Source organism: Loxodonta africana, chromosome 11, assembly GCF_030014295.1.
Source record: "Loxodonta africana isolate mLoxAfr1 chromosome 11, mLoxAfr1.hap2, whole genome shotgun sequence".
NCBI classification, from domain to species: Eukaryota; Metazoa; Chordata; class Mammalia; order Proboscidea; family Elephantidae; genus Loxodonta; species Loxodonta africana.
The window spans coordinates 25,535,061-25,558,016 of record NC_087352.1 but is presented as its reverse complement, the minus strand read 5'-3'; the positions used below and the strand labels follow the sequence as shown (position 1 = coordinate 25,558,016).

Genomic DNA, 22,956 nt, shown 5'->3' with positions numbered 1-22,956 from the left:
TCAGTTCTAACATCAGGTGCTGTGAGGCCACCCACTTCGTTATTCTTCAGTAATGCTTTGCTTGTCCAGGGGCTCTTCCTTTTCTGTATAAAGTTGATGATTTGTTTCTTTATCTTGTCAAGAAAATACTGTGAGAATTTGGATAGGGATTGCATTGTATCTGTAGATCGTTTTGAGTAGAATGGATATTTTCACAATGTTGAGTCTTCGTATTCATGAGCATGGTATGTTTTCCACTTATGTATGTCTCTTTTGGTTTCTTGCAATAGTGTTTTGTAGTTTTCTTTGTATAGGTCTTTTACGTCTCTTGTTAGATTTATTCCTAAGTACTTTATATTCTTGGGGGCTATTGTAATTGATATTGATTTGGTGATTTCCTTTTCAAAGTTTTCTTTGTTAGCGTAGAAGAATCCTACTAATTTTTGTATGTTAGTCTTGCATCCAGATACTTTGCTGAAATATCCTATTAGTTTCAGTAACTTTCTTGTGGATTCTTTGGGGTTTTCTGTGTATAAGGTCATATCATCTGCAAATAGGGATAGTTTTACCTCTTCTTTACCAGGTTGGATGCACTTTATTTCTTTTTCTTGCCTTACTGCTCTAGCTAGGACATCCAGCACAATGTTGATTAAGAGTAGTGGTAAAGGGCATCATTATCTGGTTCCCATTGTCAGGGGGAATACTTTCAGCCTCTTTCCATTTAGAATGATATTGGCTGTTGGCTTTGTATAAATGTCCTTTATTATTCAGAGAAATTTCCCTTCTATTCCTATTGTGCTGAGAGTTTTTATTAGGAATGGGTGTTGGACTTTGCCAAGTGCCTTTTCTGCATCAATTGATAAGTTTGTGTGGTTCTTTTCTTTTATTTATGTGGTGGATTACATTGATTGATTTTCTAATGTTGAACTATCCTAGGATAACTGGTATGAATCCCACTTTGTCATGATGTTATTATTTTTTTGATATGTTGTCAAATTCTATTGGGTGGAATTTTGTTGAGAATTTTTGAGTCTATGTTCATGAGGGATATTGGTCTGTAGTTTTCTCTTTTTGTGGCTTTGGTATCAGGGTTATGATGGCTTCATAGAATGAGTTCAGGAGTCTTCTTTCCTTTTCTATGCTCTTCTATGGTGTTAGCTCTTCTCTGCAAGTTTTGTAGTATTCTCCAGTGAAGCCATCCAGGGGAGGGCTTTTTGTTGTTGTTGCTGAGAGTTTTTTGTTTTTTTTTTTTAATTATCTATTCAATTTCTTTTTTGTTATGGGTCTGTTTAGTTTTTCTACCTCAGTTTGTATTATTTAAGTAGGTAGTGTGTTTCTAGAAATTTGTCCATTTCCTCTAGGTTTTCAAATTTGTTGGAGTACAGCTTTTCATAGTATTCTGCTTTGATCCTTTTTTTTATTTGGGTCTGCTGTGGTATCACCTGTTTCATTTATTATTTGGGTTATTTGCTTCCTATTCTGTTTTTCTTTTGTCAGCTTTTCTAATGGTTTGTCAATTTTGTTGATCTTTTCAAAGAACCAACTTTTTGTCATGCTGATTCTCTCAACTATTTTTCTATTCTCTATTTCATTTATTTCTGCTCCAGTCTTTATTATTTTATTTCTTCTGGTGCCTGAGGGCTTTTTTCGCTGCTCTCTATTTGTTTGAGTTGTAGGTTAATGTTTTGATTTTGGTCCTTTCTTCTTTTTTGTGTGAGTGTTTATTGCTATAAATTTACCTTTAAGCCGTGCTTTTGCTGTGTCCCAAAAGTTTTGGTCAGATGTGTCTTCATTCCCATTTGACTCTATGAAATTTTTATTATATCCTTGATTTCTTCTATTACTCCATAGTTTTTAAGCAAGGGGTTGTTCAATTTCCATGTATTTTATTTTATTTTTTTCCCTTGCTGTTTATTTATTGATGTCTACTTGTATGGCATTTCTGATCAGAGAAGATGCTTTGTATTATTTTGATGTTTTGGATTTTGTTAGGGCTTCCTTTTTGGCCTAAAATGGAGCCTATTCTGGAGAATGGAAAAGGATATATACTTTGCTGCTGTTGGGTGGAGTGCTCTGTATATGTCTATGAGGTTGAGTCAGCTGATTGTAGCATTTAGATCTTCTATATCTTTATTGAGTTTCTTTCTAGATGTTCTGTCATTCACTGAAAGTGGTGTGTTGAAGTCTCCTGTTATTATTGTGGAGCTGTCTATTTCTCTTTTCAATACTGTTAGAGTTTGTTTTATGTATTTTGCAGCTCTGTCATTGGGTGCATATGTATGTATTACGGTTGTGTCCTCCTGGTGTATTGACACTTTAATCATTATATTGTGTCCTTATCCTTTATGGTGGATTTTGTTTCAAAGACTATTTTATCAGAGGTTAATATTGCCACTCCTGCTCTTTTTTTAGTTATTGTTTGCTTAATATATTTTTGCCCCATTCTTTGAATTTTAGTTTGTGTTTTTGTGTCTAAGATGTGTCTCTTGTAGACAGCATATAGAGGGATCTTTTTTTTTTTTAATCCATTTTACCACTCTCTGCGTCTTTCCTGGTGCATTTAGGTCACTTACATTCAATGTAATTATTGATAAGTATGTGTTTACTGCTGTCATTTTGATGGGTTTCTGTGTGTGTGTGTGTGTGTGTGTGTGTTGACAGTTTCTATGTTCCATTTAATTTTCTGTGCTGAGTTCTTTTTGTTTATGTATTTTCTTTTTATCTCTTTCATTATTGTTGATTTTGTGTTTGCTGAGTCTTTATGTTTTTCTTGTTTTTTATTTTGATAGGTAGGTTTGTAAGCTTCCTTTGTGGTTACCTTGAAATTTACCTTTATTTTTTTCAAAGTTTAAACCACCAGTCTTTTATTTCTTGATATCACCTTGAGTTCCTCTCCATCTGGATGTTCTATGGCTACATCGTTTAGTCCCTCTTTTTTGTTTTGATGTTGTTGCTGTTTACATATTGACATCTCTGGTTCCCTGTTTTCAGTCTTTTTGCTTTGTTTTGGTTTTGTGAATTCTTTATCTGGGTTGCTATCTGGTTGATCTGTCCTGTGTTTTGGACTTGGTTTGTTGTTTGATGTTGTTGACTCTCTAACTGAAGGACTGCATTTAATATTTCTTGTAATTTCGGTCTGTTTTTTACAAATTCCCTTAACTTCTGTTTACCTGGAAATGATCTAATTTTGCCATCATATTTAAGAGACAATTATGGTGGATATGTAACTCTTGGCTGGCAATTTTTTTTTTTTTCCTTCAAGGCTTTATATATGTCATTCCATTGCCTTCTTGCCTGCATGGTTTCTGATGAGTAATCTGAGTTTAGTCTTATTGGTTCTCCTTTGTAGGTGAGTCTTCATTTATCCTTAGCCACTCTCAGGATTCTTTCTTTGTCTTTGGTTTTGGCAAGTTTGATTACGATATGTCTTGGTGACTTTCTTTTACGGCCTATCCTATATGGAGTTCGTTGAGTTTCTTGGATAGATATCTTCTCGTCTTTCATGATATTAATTAAGTTTTCTGCCAGCAAATCTTCAACAATTCTTTCTGCATTTTCCATTATCCGCCCCATTCTGGTACTCTGATCATTCATAGGTTTTTCTTCTTGGTGGTATTCCACATAATTCTTAACCTTTCCTCATTTTTTTCCATTCTATTTTTTGATTTTTCCTCAAACAAAATGGTGTCAAGGGATTTATCTTCAGTCTCAGTAATTCTGACTTCCATTGTCTCAATTCTGCTCCTATGACTTTCTATTGAGTTGTCTAATTCTGAAATTTACTGGTAATCTTTTGGATTTCTAGTTACTGTCTCTGTATGGTTTCTAGTAGCCTACTTATTCTGTCATTTTGTTCTTGTGTTGTTTCCCTGAATTCTTCTAGTGCTTTATCTGTGTGTTCCTTGATTTGGTCTGAGTTTTTCCTAATCTCCTCCCTGATCTCTTGAAGAGCTCTGTATATTAGTGTTTCCAATTCTTTATCAGGTAGTTCCATTGCCTTATCTTCCTCCAGAAGTCTTTCTTATTCTTTATTTTGGTCCCTTGCTGGAGCCATCTTGTCCTGCTTCTTTATGTGATTTGATATTGACTGTTGCCTCCGAGGCATCAATAAGTTATTATATTCATTTATTGTGTTTTTGTTTACTGTGTTCTGTATTATTATTTGGTTTTGTTTTGATATGTCCAAGTAGGCTGGGTGTGTGTGCTACTTTGGTTTTTTGGCTTCATTGAAGCTCTTGCCTCCTGTCTCCAGGTGGTCAGAACAGCTAGTAGGTGTGTGAGCCAGAGAGTCCACTTATTGTTCTTGTGGGGGTGCAGTTGTTTGGGGCACAAGTGCCTGGGTCGTCAGTCACTGACTGTGTGGTGCTGAGACTCTCACTTACAGTCCTAGGCAGGCAGGGTTGCGTGGTGTTTGGAGGAGGCATGGTCTCTGGTTACAGTGGGGTGCGATATGTAGGGCAGTGCAGGGGGCTGTTGGCTGTCCCCACGTGCTTGGATGGAGAGTGTGTCCCTGTCCGCTAGAGCATTTACGGTGGGGTGGTGTAGTGCAACCAGTTCTTGGGCACCCAGTGCTATTGGCTGGATGTATTGGGAGGCACCACTCATTCTCAGGCCCTTGTGGTGGGCAACTAGATGGAGTGGGCAGTACTAATGGCCCTCAGCCCTCAGGCCCTTTAGTGTGGGTGGGTAAGGCCCATTCTTAGGGGATGAGGCGGTGAGGCGGTGTTGAATATCACAAATCTGAAGCTCTCATTTGGCTGCTGCAGGTGAAAATTGGCTTCCGGTGGATTTTTTGTCCAAATTATGCTAGTAAGTGTGTGCTGTATTGGATCTGCCAGCAAAGAATCTGGGTGGGTGGGGTGAAGGGTGATGTCGAAGGGCACTGCAAGTCCATAGGCCCCCTATACCAGTGGCTGGGCAAAGGGGCAAGCACCTACAGACCTGCCTTGAGCTCCAGCTTAGGGGGCTTGGTGTTGTAGAATGCCACAGGATTGGCCTCAAAGCAGGGGGCGGGGGAGGATTGTGAGGTGATGGGATTGAGCCTCAGCTGTGGAGCTATGGTGGTGCGAGAGGTTTTGTTACCAGCATGCACAATGGGTTGAGAGCTTGCGCTTAACTTTCTCAGGTTTTTTGGTTCTGGAGATGCCTGCAGATTTGCTGCTGCCTGGCTGCACCAGATGGCGTGGGTTTCATCTTGTGATGGCGCTGCTTGCCTTAGCCTGTGTGCACTGTGCAGATTCACCTAGCAGGATGCCAGTGATCCCACAATTCATAGTTTCCCATTTCCACTGTTTTTGAATTGTCTCTCCTTCCACCTGCCACTCAGTCTGATTCTTCAGCTTTGTCTTTGTTGATTAGTGTTTCTAGATTGTCCTATATATTCCATTCATTCCATTGGTTCTTCGGGTCTTTGTTGTAAGAAGGATGGCACAAAGTGTCTGACTATTCCATCATCTTGTTCCTGCCTCCTGTCATTTGATTTCTTGACTGCTGCTTTCCATGGGTGTTAATTGTGGATCCAAGTAAAATGAAATCATTTACAACTTCAATCTTTTCTCTGCACATCATGATGTTGCTTATTGGTCCAGTAGTGAGGATTTTTGTTCTCTATATGTTGTGGTGTAATCCATACTGAAGACTATAGCCTTTGATCTTCATCTGTAAATACTTCAAGTCCTCTTTACTTGCAACAAGAAGGTTGTGTCACCTGCATGTCGCAGGTTGTTAATGAGTCTCCCTCCAGTCCTGATGCTGCATTCCTCTTCAGATAGTCCAGCTTCTTGGATTGTTTGCTCAGCATACAGATTGAATAAGTATTGTAAAAGGATACAACCCCAACACATACCTTTCCTGATCTGAAATCACACAGTATCCCCTTGTTCTCTTCAAATGACTACCTCTTGGTCTACATACAGGTTTTGCATGAAAACAATCAAGTGTTCTGAAATTATCGTTTTTTACGATAGTATCCGTAATTTGTTATGATCCACATAGTTGAATGCCTTTGCATAGTCAGTAAAACACAAGTAAACATTTATCAGGTATTCTCCTCCGCTTTCAGCCAACATCCATCTGACATCAGCATGATATCCCTCATTTATGTCTTCTTCTGAATCTGGCCTAAATTTCTGGCAGTTCCCTGAAACCATTTTTGAATTATTTTCAGCAGAATTTTACTTGCATGTGATATTAATGATATTGTCCCATAATTTCTGCATTCTGTTGATCACCTTTCTTTGGAATGAGCACCTCAGTGCTGCATCCATTTATTGAAACATCTCAATTGGTATTCCACCAATTCCTACCCACCCAATCCTGGAGACCTGTTTTTCACCATTCCCTTCGTTGTGGCTTGAACTTCTTCCTTCATTACTATTGGTTCTTGATCACATGCTACCTCCTGAAATGGTTGAATGTCAACCAATTCTTTTTGGCACAGTGACTGTGTATTCCTATCATCTTCTTTTGATGCTTCTTGCATCCTTCAATATTTGGCCATAGAACTCTTCAAAATTGCAACTCAAGGCTTTAATTTTTTCTTCAGTTCTTTCAGTTTAAGAAATGCCAAGCATGTTCTTTCTTTTTGGTTTCCAACTCCATATCTTTGCATATGTCATTATATTACTTTGTCTTCTCGAGGTGCCCTTTTAAATCTTCTGTTCAGCTCTTTTATTTCATCATTTCTTTCATTCACTTTAACTGCTCTGCATTCAAGAGCAACTTTCAGAGTCTTCTCTGACATCTATTTTGGTCTTTCTTTTTAACGACCTTTTTCTTTCATCATGAATGATATTCTTCATGTCATCCCACAACTCATCTGGTATTTGGTCATTAGTGTTCATTGCTTCAAATCTATTTTTGAGATGGTTTCCAAATTCAGGTGGGATATACTTAAAGTCATACTTTGGGTTTTGTGGACATGTTTTAATTTTCTTCAGCTTCAACTTGCATATGAGCAATTGATGGTCTGTTCCACAGTTAGCCCTTGGTCTTGTTCTGGCTGATGATATTGAAGTTTTTCATCTGTTTCCACAGATGTAGTTGAATTCATTCCTGTATTTTCCATGCCGTAAAGTCCATTTATATAGTCATTGTTTATGTTTTTGAAAATAGCATTTGCAATGAATAAGTTGTTGGTCTTGCAAAATTCTATCATGCTGTCTCTGGCATCTTTTTTTTTTTTTTTTATCACCAAGACCTTATTTTCAAACTTAGACATCCTTCTTCTTTGTCTCTAACTTTTGCACTGTAATCACCAGTAATTATCAATGCATCTTGATCACATGTTTGATCAGTTTCAGATCGCAGAAGCTGGTAAAAATCTTCATTTTTTTTCATCTTTGGCAGTAGTGGTTTGTGCATAAGTTTGAATAATAGTTGTATTAACTGATCTTCCTTGTAGGTGTATGTATATTATCCTATCACTAATAGCGTTGTACTTCAGGATAGATCTTGAAGTGTTCTTTTTGACAATGAATGTGACATGATTTCTCTTCAATTTGTCATTCCTGGCATAGTAGACCTATGATTGTCTGATTGAAAAGGGCCAATACCAGTCCATTTCACCTCACTGATATCTAAGATATTGATGTTTATGTGTTCCATTGCATTTTTGATGACTTCTTATTTTCCTAGATTCATTCTTCATACATTCCACGTTCTGATTATTAATGGATGTTTGCAACTATTTATTTTCATTTGGAGTCATACCACATCAGTAAATGAAAGTCTTGAAAGTTTTACTCCATCCGTGTCATTAAAGTCAACTCTACTCTGAGGAGGCAGCTCTTCCCCAGTCGTATTTTGAGTGACTTTCAACCTGAGGGGCTCATCTTCTGCCACCATACCAATGTTCTGCTGCTATTTATAAGATTTTCACTGGCTAGCTTTTTTCAGATGTAGACAGTCAGGTCCTTTTTCCTAGTCTGTCGTAGTCTACAAGCTTTGTTGAAATCTGTCCACAAAGGTATTTGAAATACTGGTGGCATAGCTTCCAGCATCACAGCAACACACAAGCAGCCACAGTACAACAAACTGACATACACATAGTGGTCATTGAATTACACAGGTAAAAAACGTTCAAATGACAAAAATTTTGAAATATATATGTATCACAATAAAAATTAATAACTTAAGAGAAATTCATAATTATTACCTCAGGCACTCTAAGTGTCAGACCTTCCTATATAGCACCTGAAATTACACACCAGAGGCCTGTGAAGATGTTGACTGGAAAAGCAATAGTATATGTAGATGATATCATGATTAGGAAAGTGTATCTGGGTTTCAAATGTGAGCATCGAACACACGAATCCTTTGAATTGTAGGTGCTAATTTATAATTCAATTGCTTCCATCATGCATAATTCAATGTAAGGTACTTTTGCAGGGGTGCAGAGATATAATTAACTAATGAAGAATGAGTATCTGTGGAACAACATCAAAAAGATAATTTAGTATCTAATACTGTGGTTTAGAACAAGGTTTTCCCTTATGTTCACTTTCATGAATCACATTTTAACTCTGTTCCCAAAGCAAGGCATTCAAGACCAAGAAGTGGTCCATGGTGTCATTGCAATTATTAACTCACCTTAGCCTTGGAATTGAAGAATGACTTAGGAAATAATTGAATTGGGAGGTGTGAGGAATATATCCGTGGATCTTTCTGATTCTTTACACTTTTGTGTCCCTCTGTTATTTCTATCCATGGTGACCGATTGCAGGTTAAAACAGATTGGACCCAGTGGGGATCTCCCTTGGAGTGGATGAGACTGATGATCTCTATCATCCAATTGATTCCTGGGTAGAGAAGGAAAAGTCTTTCATGTACTTCATTCTTACTTTCAACAATGCTACAGCATTTAATTACTTCTTCATTCATGAAATACTTTTATTTGTCTTCCATGAGACCACACTCCTACTATTCTTACTCCTAATGCTAGATCTCCATGCAACTTCCTCATCTAATATTCAGCATCCGACCCCCTAATATATTTGTCATTTTTGACACATATGTAAATACTTTCTAGGATACTAGCTGGCAATGTAGAGGAGGAATAATCAAGTGGAAAGTTTCCATAGACATTCATAACTCCATCAGAAGAGTGAGCTGTACCATCTTTCATGCCAGTGTTTCCCCTGTGGACACAGTGAGTACAGATAGGGCTGGGAAGAGAAAGTGGATTCATTCTCAGGGAAGGAGACATGATTTTTGACATAAAAAAGCCAAACGTTAAATTTTCTCCTACTCAGTTGAAACTAGGGCTGACCATGTGACTAAATTTCTGAAAGTAGAGAAAACCTGCTGATAGGATTCAGCAGAGAAAATTTATCTCGTTCTGGTAAATGAAACTCCTACGGAGGAAAAAGTATTTTTATATGAAGCAATCTGCTTCCTATCTTTGAACTGTCTTGGAGGACTTAGAGCCCACAACTGCTTCAGCCTTCTGATACCATGATAAGTAACCCATACAATCAAAAATGCTAGTGGGAGCTAATGACATCACCACCCTATCTCTAGACATTTCATTTTAAGAGAAAAAAAAAAAAACACGTTTGTTTAAAATATGTTACTCATGTGCCCCATTACATGCAGCTGCCTACTTCTACACTACTGTATTGGGTTATTTACACTAGTCCTGACCAGGCCAGCAGTAGAACATAAAAAAAAAAAAAAAGAACATATAGCTTGCCCAAAATGTTCTTAAGAAAACACACCAAAGATATGATAGGCCAGAGTACACAAATGCTGTTCCTTAGTATTTACTTTTTTGTTTCTAGCTTAAATCCATTCACATTTCCCTACCTTTTATATTATATCAAGAAGAAAAAGAGGAAGACTCTCAAGGAGATGGATTGACACAGTGGTTGCAACAACGGACTCAAGCATAACAATAATTGTGAGGATGGTGCAGGACAGGGCAGTGTTTCGTTCTGTTGTACACAGGGTTGCTATGAATTAGAACTGACTCAACAGCAGCTAACAACAACAACAACAACGTATCAAAACTATGAAGTCTCTTAATATCTCTAATGTCAGTTCCAGTCGTTATGCTTTTCTTTCGACTCTTTCTGTCTTAATGTAGGGCACCAACTTTGACTTAGTTTTTCTGATCTGAAATTCCAGAAATATAGGTAGGTTTCTCTTTTCCTCAATATCTTCTCAAGTAGTTCTCAACCTCAGGCAATTGTGCCACCAAAGGGACATTTTTCTACTTCTGGAGAAGTTTTTGTTTGCTATGAATGGGATGAGTGTGTTCTACAGACTTCTAGTAGATAGAATCCAGGGATGTGGTTAAACATCCTACAATGCATAAAATAGCCTCCCAAAATAAAGGGTTATCAAGCCCAAAGTGTCAGTCAGTAGTAACAAAGCTGACAAACCCTGCTCTATTCAAAGACTAAATCCCTTTGAAGCTGCTTAACTATTGCTCAATATGATATAATTCTACCATTTCCTGTGTTATTCCTAGTCTTAATTATAGTCATTGCTTGTTCTAGTATGCTGATCTACCCATATCTTTTCTAATCTTATTCTACAAACCTGTTCCTTCAAAATACAGAAGACCTGGTAGTCTTTAAATGCATGTTTAATCATTCCTCCATTTAAATTCTTCCTGTGGATTTCCACTGCATTTGGTATATTTTCCTAATTCTTTAGCATAATTTATAGGTTACCCTTTAATTGATTATTTAAACATATCCAATCTCACTTCCTGCCACTCCTTACCCCCCCCCCACCACTCCATAAAGCAATTGTTGTTGTTAGATGCCCTTGCGTAGGTTCTGTCTCATAGCTACCCCTATGTACAATGAAACAACACACTGCCTGGTCCAGCACCATCCTCACAATCATTACTAAGTTTGGGTCCACTGATACAGCCACTGTGTCAATCCATCTCGTTGAGGGTCTTCTTCTTTTTCCATGATCCTCCACAGAGCAATTATCCATGTCTTTTCAAGTCCTTGAATATGCCCGAGTATCTTTCAACAAGAGACCTTACACATGTAACCCACCCTGCTCTGTTCCCTCTTCACCTTACACACTCACATTCACTGCAGACATCTCAGGGCACATGCTTTTTTAAATCCAGAGGTTATTCAGTAATTGGTCCTCTCTAACCAACCTTACATGAACACCAAAACGTAAAATATGATTCTCTCCTATAAGACCCCTCAAACTGTACAATACCCTATTTGTCACATCCCTTTGAATTATAATTGCCTGTCTTAATCCTTCTCTGAATAATGCTCCATTAGCACATCATTTTGGCAAATTTTTTTTTTTTTTTTTATTGTATATAAGTTCAAGGCATAGAGAAGGCACACAATCGGCAACATCATTCCACAATCTTTCTCAATTTCAGATCCTACGTCCTTACCTGATTTTGGGTAAGCAAGTGTAATGACATCTCTGTCCCTCACCACAAATTCATCCCGCAAGGATTTTAAGATTTCAGTACTGGTTCTGTTGTTGAGGAGAGGAATTCCCTCAAACCACAGATAATCAGTAGCCATCCCTAAGACACCTGTCAAGCTTGGCCTTGTTGTTCCAGTGTTAGCAGTATTAGAAGCAGATGGTTCTCTGTTCTGGTGCTGCTGGAGACACTTCTTTAAGAAATTTGATCTGAGTGCAAATGATAGATTGTACAGAACAATCCGAAGTTTGCTGAGATTTCCTTCCTGGTTCTCAGTTATAAAAACAGGGAGCATTAAAGGAATGGCTTTCTAGTCAATGGCAGTTAACTTAAGTAATCATTAGCCGACTCAGAGTACTTTTTAAGGTTACAAGATCAATAAACAAACAGAGGATTAATGAATGATGGGCATGCTTTCAAAGCAAAGGAATTTTGAAATTATGAATGTTAAAGTTGCCCTTTCACTCCCTGTCCTGTAGTTATCCTCATCTTCTGTGAACTTTTTCCTAGAACATTGACTTTTAATTGACTAAGTTTTGAATCCAAGAAAAAATGGGATTCCAATCATAGAAATAATTTAGATTAATATAATATTTAATCTGGAAAAAATGTGTAAACCATGTTCACAAACGTCCCGAGAATTTTGACTAATGTTTGCTGCTTATGAAGCTGGTAGAATTTTTAACATCCTCTAATGAGGACTAAAGAAACCCTGGTGGTGTAGTGGTTAAGCTCTATAGCTGCTAATCAAGAGGTTGGCAGTTTGAATCCACTAGGCGCTTCTTGGAAACTCTAAGGGCAGTTCTACTCTGTCCTACAGGGTTGCTATGAGTCAGAATCGACTCAATGGCAGTGGGTTTGTCTTTTTTTTTTTTTTTTAATGAGGGCTAATGTGTGCCTGACCCAAGTCATGGTGTTTTCAATCGGCTCATATGCATGTGAAAGCTGGACAATTAATAAGGAAGACAAAAGTAGAATTGACACCTTGTAATTTTGGCATTGGTGAAGAATATTAAATGTACCTTGGATTGCAAAAAGAATGAACAAATCTGTCTTGGACAAAGTACAACCAGAATGCTCCTCAGAGGCAAGGATGGCAAGAATACATCTCACATATTTTGGACAGGTTGTCAGGAGAGATCAGTCCCGGGAGAAGGACATCATGCTTGGTAAAATAGATGGTCAGCAGAACAGAGGAAGACCCTCAATGAGATGGACTGACATAGTGTCTGCAATGGTGGGCTCAAGCACAGCAACAATTGTGAGGATGGTGCAGGACCAGGCAGTGTTTTGTTCAGTGGTGCACGGGGTCGCTATGAGTCTGAACAGACTTGAGGGCACATAGCAACAACAACAACAATGTTAAATATTCTGGTACTCACTTACTTGCGTAACTTTTTTAACTCCAGCCATTTTCAGGTTCTTGGGTGCTGATTCACGGGGGTCAGCCTAGTTCACATAAGCCTGACACTGGCATGCTTCGAAACCAACAGTTTTATGTAATTATTTCTACATCAGAAGGACTGAATCCTTGGATCAAGCTAATAATTAACTGCAGAAATTTGAACACAAAGTTTTTTCACTCATTTTATAAGGCTTAACAGTAGATTAATTTTGTGTTTGTGTCAGTATTTATCATTGAAGAACAGAGTTTTTTAAAAAGTTGGTTTTGAAGAAGAAATAACCACATACTGTTATTATTAAGTGTTCATTTACTGAGGATAGGATATGACTATAATAGGCTCACTGTGTATGCCCAAAGGCTGGTCTTTGGGACTCATTTGGGCACTGAACGACCGTGTGCGTTGCCTGGTTGCTGGTGTGGACAATGGAAGTAACATGGCAATTGTAGCAAAGACAGAAATTACAATTAAATCCAATGTCTTACATTGAGGGAGCATTGTCTGATTAAGGCTTTTTTTTTTTTTCCTCCAATCACATAAGATGTTTCAGAACCATGTTGGTAAGGGTATAGAAGGCTTTGTAAGACCATACTCAGGGAATCTCACAAAAAAATGAGAGAGCTTTCTCTTGAGTAGGAAGTCATTTGCCATCAACTCAACTGCACAGAACTTGAAGAACTAGGGACTCATGGAGCACCACTCATCGGAAATGTCCAGGATTGATGCTTCTGGTATGGTCTATTTAAAACCGCCTTGGAGTTCATCACACCAAACTGAAAATTCTATACCACCTATGTGAGCAAATGCTTAAGTTAACTGACCAAATTGTATGGTGCAAAGCACTGTGTATGCAATACTTCATTTCCCATAAGGAAACGGAGACTCAGAAAGATTAATTGCTTTCCTTTAGCCACCCAGTCAATGAGTGGAGTATCTAGGGGAAATAATGGTTTAAAGTATGTCATGCTCTTTTTTATTAAGGGAATTTGTGGATCTTTCATCAATCCATAAGGAATTCAGGATTCCACTGAAATCACAGTGGAGGAATTCTAATGTGAACTAGGTGATCAGGGGCATGCTGCCTGAGGACTGATAGTTACATTGAGGATGAGAGTATGGGTTGAATTTGGCCCACTGACAGGGTGGGAAGGGACTGCTGCTTCCAGAAGGAGTAGCATGTGGGAAATCACTACTCTGTCTCCTCTTCATACCTTTCCTCACCCCTACAAATAATTTGAAAGTGAGTCACAGGAGTCTGACTTCAGAGTTTACCACTAGAGACTGGTCTTGGGCCAGGCGTTAAGTCCAATTTATGTCCAGAACCTACCTCTTTGTGCCCTGGTTGTATCCTGTTTGGATTACTGTCAAGGCACATGTAATGTTTTTTTATACATTTTACTGCCTTTGCCTGTGTGTGTGTTTTGAAGACATACACAACAAACCACCAATTCAACAATTTACACAGGTACAGTTCAGTGACATTGATTACATTCTTCGTTTTGTGCCATGAGTATCACACTCTTTATGTGAATCACTCCACCTCCATGAACATAAACTCAAAGCCTCCTAAGCAAAAACTTCCCCTTTCCCCACTCTTTCACCACATGTAACCACTAATAAATGGTTTTTGTGTGTTTAATGTGGCACAGTGGTTAAGAGCTAAGGCTACTTACCAAAGTGTTGGCAATTCAAATCCACCCGGCGCTCCTTGGAAACTGTATGGTGCAGTTCTACTCTGTCCTATCGGGTCACTATGAGTCGGAATTGACTTGACAGCAATGAGTGTGGTATATATATTTATTTATTAGTGAGATCATATGGTATTTATGCTTTTGCAACTTAATTATTTCTTCCCTCAGCATAGTGTTTTCAAGGTTCATCTACGTTGTGGCAATCATCAGTACTTCAGTTTCCTTTTACTAGCTCTTAAGACAGTTTATTGTTCTCATATATGTTCAACAACCACAGTGTGGAGTTTGGTGAAGCTATCATTTATAGCACTTGCCTCTTTCCATAGTTTAAATACTCCCATCACAGTAGATTTCGATCTACAAGTGTGACATCACTGTGTGGGGAGTTGGAAAGAGATGTGCATAACCATGCCATTATGTGCATTTCAACCATACAGATACAATGGACACAGAAATCCTCAGGAGAATGACTAAGTGTAAAATGATCAAAAAGAAAAATAACTAAACTGGTTGAAGCCGAGTGGATTCCAGGTGGTAGCACCCCTATAGGATAGAGTAGAACTGCCCCACAGAATTTCCAAGGAACTGCTGGTGGGTTTGAACTGCCAGCCTTTTGGTTAACAGCCAAGCTCTTAACCACTAGGCTACCAGGAAGTGGTAAATTTTGCATATTTAGTATCTTTGTTTTCATGCAGTTTATTTAGTCGTAAGTTTTTCTAATTTAATTTATAGGGATGACTATGTTTAAAAAACTTTGAAGTAGAGAGAAAAGCTGGCTCTTGGTTTCACCTTTGTGTGCTCAACTGTGTGTACAATTCTGGTTCATTTTATTTTTGTCATAAGGATTTAGAGCACACGAGTAAGTGGTGGAAATTATGTTCTATTTTGGCAACTACCACACCCCTCCTCTCAGACTGTAGCCAAGCTCTTTAAACAGGAGAGTATGCAATCTTCCTGGAAAGTCCATCCATTGCTGTTGTTGTTTCATCAATTACCTTATATTTCATTATTTCAAGGTAGATTTTTGTCAAAGGAATTCTGATACCTCCATATCTTATAATGGCCAATTATTCCCAATAATTAAAAAATCTATGAAATTGTAAATAAGTGAATTATCACCCACAAAGCAAGATACTAAGGAAATGATTAAATGTGCATGTGTAGGCTCAAGTCAATAGAAAATTATTCTACTCAAAAAGGTTTCATTTGTGTGTGGCGGCTGACATTTGCTGTTTTAAAATACTTAAAATTGTGGTTTAAATTCTTTTGAGTGGTTTTTCTATAATGCAAACTAATTAAGCAACTCAAGTGAAACACCCTTTCGGGTTACATATTTAATAAAGACTTAATTACTATGAACAGGTGTCAAAAGAAAATACAGAAACAAACAAAATCAACAAGTGCATAAGGAAATCAGCCACCATGAGTAAGATGCAGTAGATAAACATCACCATCATTTCAGCAAAGGTATCAGGATTTAGAGTTAAAGGATTTCGCATATAAAATTAGCATTTTAAAGATATTTAAAGGTATAAAAGATGGAATTAAAAGAAGGAAGGTGGAGTTTTTTTGGAGTGGAATCCCTTTCTCCTGTTCCCAACCCCAAAAAACCAAACCCACTGCCATTGAGTCGATTCCGACTCATAGCGACCCTATAGGACAGAGTAGAAGTGCCCAATAGAGTTTCCAAGGAGCACCTGGCAGATTCAAACTGCTGATCTCTTGGTTAGCAGCCATAGCACTTAACCATTATGCCACCAGGATTCCTCTCCTGTTCCCAGGTGCAGCAATTCCTCAGTCGGGTTATGCTGAAATTTATGGGTTTGGTAGCCAGAACAGAGCTGGAGATATTCCTGAGGGTGAGCATTGAATTGTGATGCACACTCCTCACATGGTTCCCCTGCTTAGTCTGCAAACCAGTGTCCTTTTAAGAAGGTGGAGGGATACACTTCTAAAGACCAAGGGAGCAAGAGGAATTTGACTCCTAAAGAATTACAACAACATCTACTAAAAAAAAAAAAAACGATCCTTAGTCCCAGGGACAACTCTTTCCTCATCAGGGACCAGAATTTGGCATAGGAACCCTGCCTAGATGGGAGATTGTGGTTTGTTTGAGTTACTTTCCCTCTTTCAATAAAGTGATGAGCCTGGAATTTAGGTCTGTCTGCACTGTGACTGCAGGAGATGAATGCTTCTATACCAAAACCCAGTGTCATATAGTCGATTCCGACTCATAGTGACCCTATAGGACAGAGTAGAACTGCCTCATAGAGTAGAACTGCCTCATAGGCGGATTCGAACTGCCAACCCTTTGGTTAGCAGCTGTAGCACTTCACCACTATGCCACCAGGTTTCTGAATGCTTCTATAAATGCCTCCAAATAGGTTCCTTGGCTATGTAGATAGTTAGTGGGAAGTTTTATCTTTCTGAAAGGATGTCTCTTATTTGGCTGAGTGCCATTTTGCAGTGAAGAGGGTAGCCATGAGCTGTTAGCAGCTCTCATTCACAGCAGTTGGAGTGCGGGACAGTTTTGGTGATCTGTGTCGGCAGTAAGAGCTTTTACTAAAGAAATGTGCACATTAAATAATAAGTAGCCCTTAACTGTGTGGAAACCCTGAAGGAAATGAAATTGGTGATGGTTACAGAGCAAGTGTTGTCCGTGGAGCTAGTTCCTCAGTTCGTACTTTTTAATAGAGATGTTCTCAAAATAGCAAAGTCTTCACTTTTTTTTTTTAATCTGGTAAAAAATTACATGGGCTTTAAATATTATTTTATTATGCATGATTAAAATATTATATAGCATTTTGAGGCTTGTTCATGAGGTTGATAAGGAACTAGGTTGTTTTCAATTATTGAATGTGTAATTTCATTGTAGGATTAAAGTCACCAGGACACAATGAAACGAATTATGTTTCATAAATGCAATCCCAGAAACATATAAACGAAGTCAGTATCCGTGCCAGATTTGAAAATATTAGGCCATTATTCCCATGGGAAAAACCCTTGAGGAAGTTCGCCCATCTTCTCTTGGTACGTTTTATTAAAGGCTTCACTCTGAGCCACTGTGAAATGATTTTTCCAATCCCCAGTGATTCCTGTCAAATACCAAAAGTAAAACCAGATCAGATTTGTAACTAGCATGTCAAGACCTCATTTGAACTTCTCCAATACCATAGCCTACTAATGTCTGGTACCTGCCTCACAATACTGTGAGGACTGAATAGATACGGCAGGCAACACCAACAATAATAATAACTAAATGACATTTAGTAATTCTTTATGTCAGACTGTTTATTTCTCTCTCTCTTTTTTCCTTTTTAAGGATTTTACATGTATACCTCTTTTAATACTCCAAAATCTTTTCAGGATAGGGGCTGTTTTTTCTCCAATTCACACTTACCCTGGTTTGCTCATACAGGTACAAATGGTAATCTTTCTCCTCACTGTTGCCTCCAGACCACCCTTTCTCTTTCCTTTTTACTCTCCACCTTTGAATCTCATAGCGCCCAACTACCAGGCTATCTCATTGTTGTAGCTTTCTATCATGGCTCAGGTCAAAACTCCTCATTCGAGGAAAATTTTAGCTCATAGTTCACTGGAACAGTCTTGATAACAAGTATAACAAAATTCTTGGCGATTTCAATTTCTGGGTTATGATTCTTCTAATACTCTGGTTCCTTGATCGTTTCTGTTCCAATGATCTTATACCCCACGTAGCCCAAAGTTACATGCTGTATCTTCTCATCACTCATTCTTCCTCCATGATCTGACTTTCACATATCCCGTTCTCAGAATATCAGCTTCTCCCCTTCCTGATGATTCACATGAGCACCTCAGTTTCTCCAATACTTCAACTCCACTGAGACCCCCAATCTATTGGTTCCACCTCGTTTTTTCCATGCTTCTTTCTCTTCATGAATTACTTTACTTCATTAACCAGGGTAAATGTTAAAATTGATTATTGTCATTACCATCTTGCACTTTATCAGCTCTCTTGTCCCTCTTCACTGTGTAGCATTTATTTCATATTATGCTAATTCAAGATAAACCCAACTTGAAACATGACATAATACAGACAAACCTGCTTACTGGTCTTTCTTTAAAATTATAACCACTGACACCAATCATAATGCCATAATGAGCATACCTATTTATCTTGCTTTAACTTCAATAACTTCTCCCCATTTTGTTTCTAAGCTGATAACCTTGACTCAGTTGTATTGATACAATGGAATCAATCTGAAGATAACTTCCACAATTTCCTAGCAGTGTAACCACCCATGTGTCTGTATCTGAAGATTCAAATACTTCCCTCCTGCCTTGTCTTCAGAGTATCTGTAGAAGTAGGTTAGTTGTCTGGCCCTTTCCTTCATGTTCTGAAATCAGAAAACTCTCTCTTACCTTTTCTCAATAATTTCCCTTTGCTGTGATCCATTATATCATCTGGTACTAGGGAGAAATTGCTCATTTTATTATCTTTCATGACCTCGAAGGATACGTTCTTCAGGACCGAGTTGAGTTCATCTGAGCTCAGCTTCTTGCCCAAGAACTGGCTGATCCTCTCTACACTGGCCCTTATGTCCTAGAATAAGAAACACAAAGGAGAGGACATGAAGAAAAATACAACAGGGAAAAAAGCACGACAAGCATAGGAAGAGCAGGGGAATGATGAAGTGGAGAAAAAAATGAAATAAAGCAGAAAGAAGATGAATTGTTTACGCTCCTCTGAAATGTGATGAACACTGAATAAAAGTACATTGTACAGAAAAGGAAATAAAGGTAAGTTGGAAGTAATGGAGAGGAAGAAACAAGATGACCGTATAGTAATGATGCCAAGATCAGTGTTGAACTCCTCTGTGCTTAAGTTCATGGAAATGTAGAAATAAGAGAGAATGGTCTTGAATTTTCAAGGACAATTTCCAGATGGACACACAAGGTTGTTAGAGATAAGAAATGCACCTCGGGTAGATGGAACTCAATTCTCGATATGATACTTGTCTTTCAGTCATGGCTGTATCATGTAATAACAATTTTTCATACCTTTCATTTGAACAGTACACCAAGTTTTACACAACATGCTTACATATTATCAGAAGCATCAGCACATGTGCCATCTGAGAATTAGAGAGAGGAGGGCATTTACAAGAGAAAGATCTTTAAGGCCAAGTAGACTGTTTAAATCCTGTGTGTGGTGCAATGAGTTCCTTTGTGTGGTCTTTTGTCATGGTTCTTTGAAAAAAAAAAACAGCTTAGGAGATGTTCCCCCTTAGCCCTGTGGTGCCCTAGGAGCCCCCTTTGCCCTAATTTTTAGAGAAGCAACTTGGGCAAAGGGGGTTAATAGGTTTTTTCTACCACAGAGGGTTTATTACTTTTGCCCAGGGGATTTCCCAAGTTGATTGACATTTCCTGAGTAAGCTAGGAAAAACTTGATGGTTTGATCCTTTTGTGTGGTAATTAACAAGACCTGAGTAAATAAACATCTCAGGCGTAAGGGAAAAGTAGTTGAACCCTGGGGTGGTGAGGGAGGCCCCACCTTGTAATGAATGAGGATTTTGATATATAAATGGCTGAAACACAGGATTGAGAAGACTCCTGGTTGAGAGAGAGATGCTGGCTAAGAGTGGACTGGCAGAGAAACAGAGCCACATGCGATTGAGTGGCCCCGTAATGGTACTCTGGCTTGAGCTGGGTCAATTAGCAGAGGTGAGGTCAATGGCAGAGAACCAGCAGCAGGGAGGCTTGACAAGGTAGAAACCTGAGAGCAGGGAGCAGCTAAGACAACTGAGCAAGTCACTAGGTTGGCTGTGAACTGGGCCAGTTAGCAGTGGAGAGGACTACAGTGGAGAGCTGCTGGTAGAATAACCTTAAGGGCAGAGGCTGACCAAGGGAAGTTGCTAGGGGAGAAGCAGCTGAGATAGCTTAGTGAGCTGATGCGCTGGCTATGAGCTGGGCCACTTACTGGCAAGAAGCCAATGGACCTTGCAACAAATTATCAAACCCTAGAGAAGCAGAGAATGCCAAGGCCCAGGGACATACGGTGTCAGAATTTATATTACTGTGATATGGGATGAGAGAGAGTAAAATTTTTTGGAAGAATGGATACCTGATGCAGTTCCTCATATGAAATTATCAGGAAATTCTCTTTTCCTCTCATTGACATCCAGCCGAGAGTATGGTCAAACCAAGATCCATATGGCACTGCAAGTGAATGGGGGAAGAAAAGGTGATTGTGTGGTTCACTCTTGTGCACTCGCTTGTGTAATCTGGCTCATTTTGTGTATGTCTAAATATTTGGGGAATAAACAAGTGAGTTGTGGAAATTCTCCCCTTTTTTTCTTATTTCCATGAAGAATTTAAAAAACAACAAACAAAAAATAAACAGCTTCCACTGAGTTCACTGTGTGTCAGGGAAAATCCATGTGTGACAGTGTAGAAGTGTGTTTTGATAGGGCTTTCTTTTTCTTCTTTTCTTATTGCTTTGAAAATATACACATGCAAACATTTGCCAATACAACAATTTCTACATGTGTAATTCAGTGACACTGATTACTTTCTTCAGGTTCTCAATTGTTCTCACTATTCTTTGCCAAATTATTTCATCATCATAAATATAATCTCAATGCCTCCTGAGCAAAAACTTTCATTTTGCCTCCTTTCTGCCCTTGGTAACTGCCACCAATCTTTGGTTTCTATATATTTGCTTATTTCATATAGATGAGTTGCTATAGAATTTGTCCTTTTGCCAGAGACTTATTTTGCTCAATATGACTCTTTTCAAGGCTCATCCATGTGGCATTTCATACGGTTTTCATGGAAAACCCTGTTTATGGAAACCCTGTTGCCAAACCTAAGGTACTCTTTAAAAATAATCTTTTTATTTGAAATCTAGGTTAAATCCCAGGATCTCTAATCTAATGTGTAATGCTATCCATGATCTTGACCCTGCAGATAATATTAGCGTCCATTCTTAACCAACCTTCCCCAGGTGTTGCTATGTTTCAACTTTTCTCTCCTTGTACAATATCCTGTGTTTGTCTCCTCCATCTTAGTTCAGTGGTATTATAGTCTGCACACTTTTTTCCACATATTTATTTTTTCCCTTAGCAATGGATTTCAGAGACTGCTCTTTAGTAGTACAGCAGCATTGTTTCCTTTTTTAATGTAGATAGTATTCCAACATATAGCTGGTGGACATTTAGTTCTTTTTCTGGTTTTTGTTATTAGAATTACAAATAAGTCTTCATTGAACAGTTTGCATGTTCATTTTTTATGCATTTTTGCTCCTGTATTTTTTTCCAGTACAAAAGTCAGAAATGTGTATCAACTTGTCTGAGATTAGTATTGCCACTTCTGCTCTTTTTTTGGTTACTGTTTGCTTGATATATATCTTTTTCCATCCCTTGATTTTTAATATACTTAGTCTTTGTGTCTAAATTGTGTCTCTTGTAGTCAGCATATTGATGAATCTTTTTTTCTTTTTTTTTTTATTCCATTCTGCCACTCTCTTTTCCTTTATGGGTGCATTTAAGCCATTTGAATCTAGTGTGATTATCAATAGGTATGAGTTTATTGCTATCACATTGTTATGCTTTTTTTGTGTGTGTCATGCTGACATTTTCTTTGTGCCTCTTACTGTGCTGTGCTGGGTTCCTTTTGTTTATGGATTTTATTTTCTTTTGTTGTTATAGATTTTGTGTTTACTGAGACTATGTTTTTCTTCTTTTTTATTATGATGGGTAGGTTTGTTAGCTTTCTTTGTGGTTACCTTGAAATTTCGCCTTATCTTACTAAGTTTGAAACATTCTTTTATTATTTGAGATCGCCTTGAAGTCCTCTCCATTTGAAAATTCTATACCTACCCTGTTTATTCCCCCTTTTATTGTTTTGTCATTGTTGTCATTTACAGATCGACGTCGGTTTCCCTGTTTTAAGTCTTTTAGCTTTGCTTTTTTTATTGAGAGTTCTTTACGTAGGTTGGTATCTGGCTGATGGTGTCTTGTTCCCAGACTGCAGTTGTTGTCTGATGTCCTTGGTTCTCTAACTGAAGAGCTCCCTTTAGTATTCCTTGTTAAGTTGGGTTTGGTTTTTCCAAATTCATGTATCAACTTTTAAGTGCTAATCTAATTTTACAGTTTTCAAAATTACCCTAAATGGACTCCTACTATTTTTTGTCCACACCAACAATGTACGAGTATGCCTGTCTACACAATATTGTGTGTTTTATACATTTTGATCGCTTGCTAAAGGATTTGTGAAACGTGGCGCCTCAATGAAATTACCTCAGTGTAACTAAATCTACATCCCCCTTAATTTGAACGTGGCGGAGTACTTTTTCATACTTTATCCTGATTATTTCAATGTTCATGTTTGAATTTTCCTTAGGAATAATACAGTTGACGGGATGGGATAAGTTGGAGGTGGTAGAAGAAATAAGACTGTAAATTAATTGAAATTTTGATGTAGTTGA

General features: G+C 38.1%; 1 protein-coding gene across 1 annotated transcript in view; it reads right to left on the bottom strand.

Moving 5' to 3' along the window:
• The window catches only part of LOC100655424 (sulfotransferase 2A1-like), a 44,658-nt gene extending 33,163 nt beyond the window's left edge, over positions 1-11,495 (bottom strand). Inside the window, exons 1-2 of the mRNA XM_010587046.3 lie at positions 11,360-11,495; positions 8,569-8,777 (exon numbers count right to left, since the gene is read on the bottom strand). Of these exons, the coding sequence (XP_010585348.3) occupies positions 8,569-8,777; positions 11,360-11,495 (345 nt within the window). The remainder of the gene's footprint in view (positions 1-8,568; positions 8,778-11,359) is intronic.
• Between the last annotated feature and the right edge of the window lie 11,461 nt (positions 11,496-22,956).